General features: G+C 45.9%; 1 protein-coding gene across 1 annotated transcript in view; it reads right to left on the bottom strand.

The window, feature by feature from the left end:
* Window positions 1-4,979, bottom strand: part of stx1b (syntaxin 1B) — a 41,068-nt gene continuing 36,089 nt past the window's right edge. The window contains exons 5-10 of the mRNA XM_005747669.1: window positions 4,192-4,265; window positions 3,270-3,378; window positions 2,271-2,344; window positions 995-1,132; window positions 788-898; window positions 1-634 (exon numbers count right to left, since the gene is read on the bottom strand). Of these exons, the coding sequence (XP_005747726.1) occupies window positions 554-634; window positions 788-898; window positions 995-1,132; window positions 2,271-2,344; window positions 3,270-3,378; window positions 4,192-4,265 (587 nt within the window). The 3' untranslated portion in view covers window positions 1-553. The remainder of the gene's footprint in view (window positions 635-787; window positions 899-994; window positions 1,133-2,270; window positions 2,345-3,269; window positions 3,379-4,191; window positions 4,266-4,979) is intronic.

Here is a 4,979-nt window from a genome sequence, read left to right as displayed (position 1 = left end):
TTTTTTTTTGGCCTTTTATTTTGTTATCTGAGCTCGTTCCCAAAGGCGCTAAGCTCCGGAGCCTCGACGGGCAGAACTCCCACCCGGCAGCCGTCGCCGTCACTGTCCTCGGAGACTCCGGAAAAACGAAAGAAACTTTTAAAAAATAAGAAAAGAGGCAAAACAAGCAAACAAACAAGTAAATGCCATATTATAGGTCATCAGTTTTTACAGGTAGCTAACCCACGTGTTGCTTCATGTTCAATACATTTACATGTACATCTGTAATAAATAGGTTTATCTGTACCCTCTTTTGTATATGTAGTGTCAGTCAGCTATGATGTCATGGTGTTTTCTCGTGGTTTTTTCTTGTTTTTTGAACCCCACCCGAACCCGTGGTGTTTCCTCTTATCTGTGATTGGGTCGTTATCTCTTCCTAGCTGATTGGTTATCTGTCTTGCATTTGTGTTTCAAGTTTTTGTGTCGTCGTTGGTGTTTCTTTTCTCTGCTGGCTGTCGGTCGGACGGTCGGTCAGTCGGTGTTCGGTCGTCACGGCAGCAGGTGGCGGAGCGCGTTACATGCCCAGCGTGCCACCGATGGACGACGCCAGGACCACGCCGAGGATGACACAGCAGATGATGATCATGATCTTCTTCTGCGGGGCGACGACAGAAAACAGAGCGGTGGTTAAAGATGTCCAAAGTCTTAACACCTGGATGTAGCGTCCAGCAGGGGGCAACTCTGAGCGCACAAAATTACACATCATCTCGCTCATAACACAAATGGGGGCTCATCCGGGATTCCTTACCTTGCGAGCCTGGCTCTGGTATTTGACGGCCTTCTTGGTGTCGGAGACAGCTCGCTCCACGTAGTCGACGGAGTGCTCCACGTTGTACTCGATTCTGTCAATCATCTCGCCCTAAAAAAACACACGGGAGGCAGAATTTAACTCGAACCGCCCCATGGCAGCCCTTTGACGGGCTGCATGAATTTCCTGTTGCATCACGGGACGCACCTGGCTCTCGACCAGCATGGCCATGTCGACGAACATGTCGTGCAGCTCACGGATGCTGTTTTCCAGCTTGATGATCTCAGTGTGCCGGGTCTCGATCTCGTTCAGGGCCTGCTTCGTCATCTGAGAGTCCATTTTGATCTGCGAGGCAGGTTCACACAGGTCACAACTCTGAGCAGCGATGGAGTAATTGTGATTTTTTCCACCACTCTGATTTGCTTGTTCTTTTGTTTGTTTTTAATTTTCTCTCCATATTTATTGTCGTACAAATGAAGTCAAGAATCGAAGATCTTCTACTCTTCTCATGTTTTCATTTATAGAAGTTATTAAACTGGTTCTATTTAGAAAAAAATGCATAAATGTTTTTGATTAAATTAAATTAAAATTACATTTTATATTAATTTCAATACAATTAAAAATCTCTTGACAATATTTCAAATCAATCTTTCAAATTAAAATCATATCAACCATTTTTTGTGAAAAAGTTGAGCATAAAGTATTTTTCAGCTGCTTTTCGATGGATAAGTAAAACTAATAGGATCTTCCTTTCAGATGGTGTTATTGTGGAAAAAGTGAAACTATGTGAAATATTTTTAGACTCTCTTTTGGTTCTTCTTGAGGGAAACTCTAAACTTTGATTCAAATTAAACCTTTTCAGTGCTAAAGTCTGTGCCTGCTGAATTCCTGAAAGGCTTTTAATTTGAAATTTTTGAGCTGTACTGAAGTATGTCAACTTGCAGTTAAATAGAAAGCAGAGCTGAAGTACCTTGGGAGGGTGAAAGCAGTTTAAATCTTTCGATTTAATTCATACTAAATGAAAGATTTTAGCAGTTAAACCTTCTAACAGCACATGCTGGATACAGCTGTGACCTCTGACCTCCAGTCCTTTCAGAATGACTTACCTTTTTGCTGTAACCGAACAACTGCTGTCAGTCTGTTTCTTCCTGAGCTCCTCTGGTGTCCCAGTCACTATACTGTGACGTCACAACCAGACGAGCTCAGTGCTGATTGGCAGCTCAGTGTTCAGTTACAGTCACCAGCAAACATGGGAGCTTTTAATTTGAAGGAGCAGGAATAGCATGACACAACTCCTTCAAATTAAAAACCTCTGCAGCTCCCATCTTACCCCTCCCCCTCCGTCCCCTTTCTGTCATGTGACAGTGGCCGTGTTCGCTTGATGTCTCAGCGCACCTCGTGGCCGTTCTGCATCCCAGACACTTGCCGGGATGCAGAACGGCACAGGTAACGTAAGCCGGGTGGGCTCAGGTGCGTTGCTTACATCATCAGTGAAGATGGCCAGCTTGCCACTCTCCAACATGTCCTCGAGCTCCTCGTTGGTAGTGGTTCTTCCAGCTGCAGAGAGAGAACACAGAGCAACACAGTTAGAGTCGCACAGCATCGCAGCGAGAAAACGACGAATCAGGAAAAGAAGCTGACAGAAAATGAGGTTTTGCTAAACACACCAACAGAGACGCATAATCGAACAGCTGATGGCACTCAGTCACTTGAGAGTTAAACTGAATCCAGCCCGATGTTAAACAGTAAAGCTGGGACGCTGTTCTTGGACACGTTATCTTACACGCCTGAACACGATCCAACAGGAAATCTGTATGAACATAACTAATACAAGCTCTTTGGTCATGTGCTTGGTATAAACCCACAGCCGAGAGACTAAACTTACGTAGAATTAAAAAATAATCAAGGCCAGAGTTTTGGCTCATGATGAAAACGTTAAAATGTTCCATGTTTTCACAGTGGCCATGTGTCCACAAACTTTTGGCCACACAGGGTAAGTCTGGCAGCTGTGTGAAGGTCAGCTGATGCTGCTGAGAGGAAAGTAGCTGCACGCGGCCTCTGCAGTCTGTACTGTTTATCTGTCTGTATCAGTGTGTGTGTCCCTGTGTGTGTGTTGTCCTGTGATGTTTATCTACACACTGTGTTGACCTCATTTATTATTTACAGCCATCAAACTGACTGAAACACCAACAGCTGCAGTTCCTGTGACGTCCAGCAGAGGCAGCGGTGAGCCAGCCCCACACGGACAGATGTGGGTTCAAACAGCAGCAGCTCTGATGTTTAGATTGTCATTATCTTCCATCCACAGGTTTGTGCTGCCTTTCTAGTCTCGCTGACCACTCAAAGCTTTATCTCACCTACAGCCAGTTCAGAGTCATCAAGACCTTCGAGCCTTCAGGTTGAGAGATGACCTCTGACCTCTGAACAACCATGGTGCTGACATACAGTAAGACTGCGTGTTGCTGGCGTGTTGTGTACTCACTGATCTCCAGCTGTCTCTGGATGCGGTCCTTGCAGCGGTCGCGGTACTTGGACTGCGTGGTGTTGTACTCAGTCATCACCTCCACGAACTTGCGTGACAATGTCGAGTGCTGCAGGAACACAGAACACTTTTACCTGGAGCCATAAATTCATCCACGTCTGCATTCATAAAAAACATCTCTGCAGTTTTGTGGTTCGTTCGGCCTCCACCCTGAAATCTACACCTGTGTGTCACACATTTAGACAAAACTATAAGATGACAATAAAACAGCTTTGAAAAGCTTAAAATGCATCAAAAGCTTTGTCTCATCAGATCATGTGTGTGTGTGCGTTCAGACATAAAGCACGCACACTGCTGTCAGTGGTGTTGCAGTTCTTTTTCTCTGCCACCAGGAGGCAGCAGGGAGCAGACTGCTGGAGAGGAGTGGGGGAGCCAGGAGCCAATGACAAAGCAGAATACTGCAGGGTCAAATTACAGACAAATCACGAGACGAGCTGCGGAGGCGAGAGGGCGCCTGGAGAACACAAATAGCACCGAGTCACATGGTTCCTGTGAGGAGGCGCACACGCTCAGTAGGGCGTTAGAACAGAAAGAAGAAAGGAAGGTACAGCAGGAAGGGAGGATCCCTGAGTGGGTGACAGCACGGGGTCAAGGGTCACCGCTTGCATGAAGGCGCTGTTAACATTTCAGCTGGAAGGGCAATTAAACACAAAATAGCCTCCTAACATCCAGCAGGGGTCAGGGGTCAGGAGGAGGGCTTTCTGGCCTGTTTGAAACGGTGATGTCAAAACGAGCGTATGAGGTTTCACTTGAAAGGTATGAATTTATTGTCATGCAGCTGAAACGACCCCGTACACGTGGCTTGTTTCAGAGGTCAGATGTTCCACGTCACATCTGCTCTCCTGACAAAAGCACGGCTCACCTGCGTCTTACGGATCCTGAGGTCCGCTGATGATCTGTTGAGCCCCTCCTCCTGCTCGATGCTCTGCTCGATTGCTGCGGGAAAACAAACAGAGCGAGTTCAACGCTGAAGCAAAGCTGGCAACGCAACAGACGCGCCAACGGGAAACAACGAGGGCGAACGAGGACCGAACGCCTCGCTCAGAGTTCAGCAGGTTCACTGAGAAAACCGTTAAACAGCTTCAAACTAAGGTTATCATAGTGAACTTCAACCAAAGACTGAAAGCGAGTAATTCAATATAATAACAACACTGAATTACTGAAACCACCAAAACTCCAAACAGCAAACAGACATCTTTCATCCTTCCACCAGCGCAGCGGTTTGTGTCCAGTGTTTCTGCTAAATGTGTTTTGGCCTCTTTCAGAATTCATGCAGGAAACTGAAACTCGCTGCCTTCGTTGAGCAGCAGGGAAACACATTTTGAAAATGTTTTTTTTCCATATGACAAATGAAAGAATGGGACAGTAAACTGACGTTTCACCAACACTGCCCCCCTCATCCTCACCCTGCTTCATCACCTCAGCGCTCGAATGAAGTTGAATAATGCAACACCAAAGAAGCTCCACAGAAACAACGTCGATGTGTCAAAATCAGGTCTGTTGTCATATATTCAGGCTGAAATCTGCTTTCTCGCTGCTCTGACCGTAAACCGTAAAGTCCAACTTCACAGATTAAAACCTTCATTACAATTAGGGCTGAACGATTATGGAAAATAATTTAATTGCGATTTTTTGCCCCAATATTGCGAT

Source organism: Pundamilia nyererei, unplaced genomic scaffold (genome assembly GCF_000239375.1).
Source record: "Pundamilia nyererei isolate P.nyererei 1_Seehausen unplaced genomic scaffold, PunNye1.0 scaffold00202, whole genome shotgun sequence".
NCBI lineage: Eukaryota > Metazoa > Chordata > Actinopteri > Cichliformes > Cichlidae > Pundamilia > Pundamilia nyererei.
The sequence above is the reverse complement of the archived record's forward strand: the minus strand, read 5'-3'. Positions and strand labels throughout refer to the sequence as shown.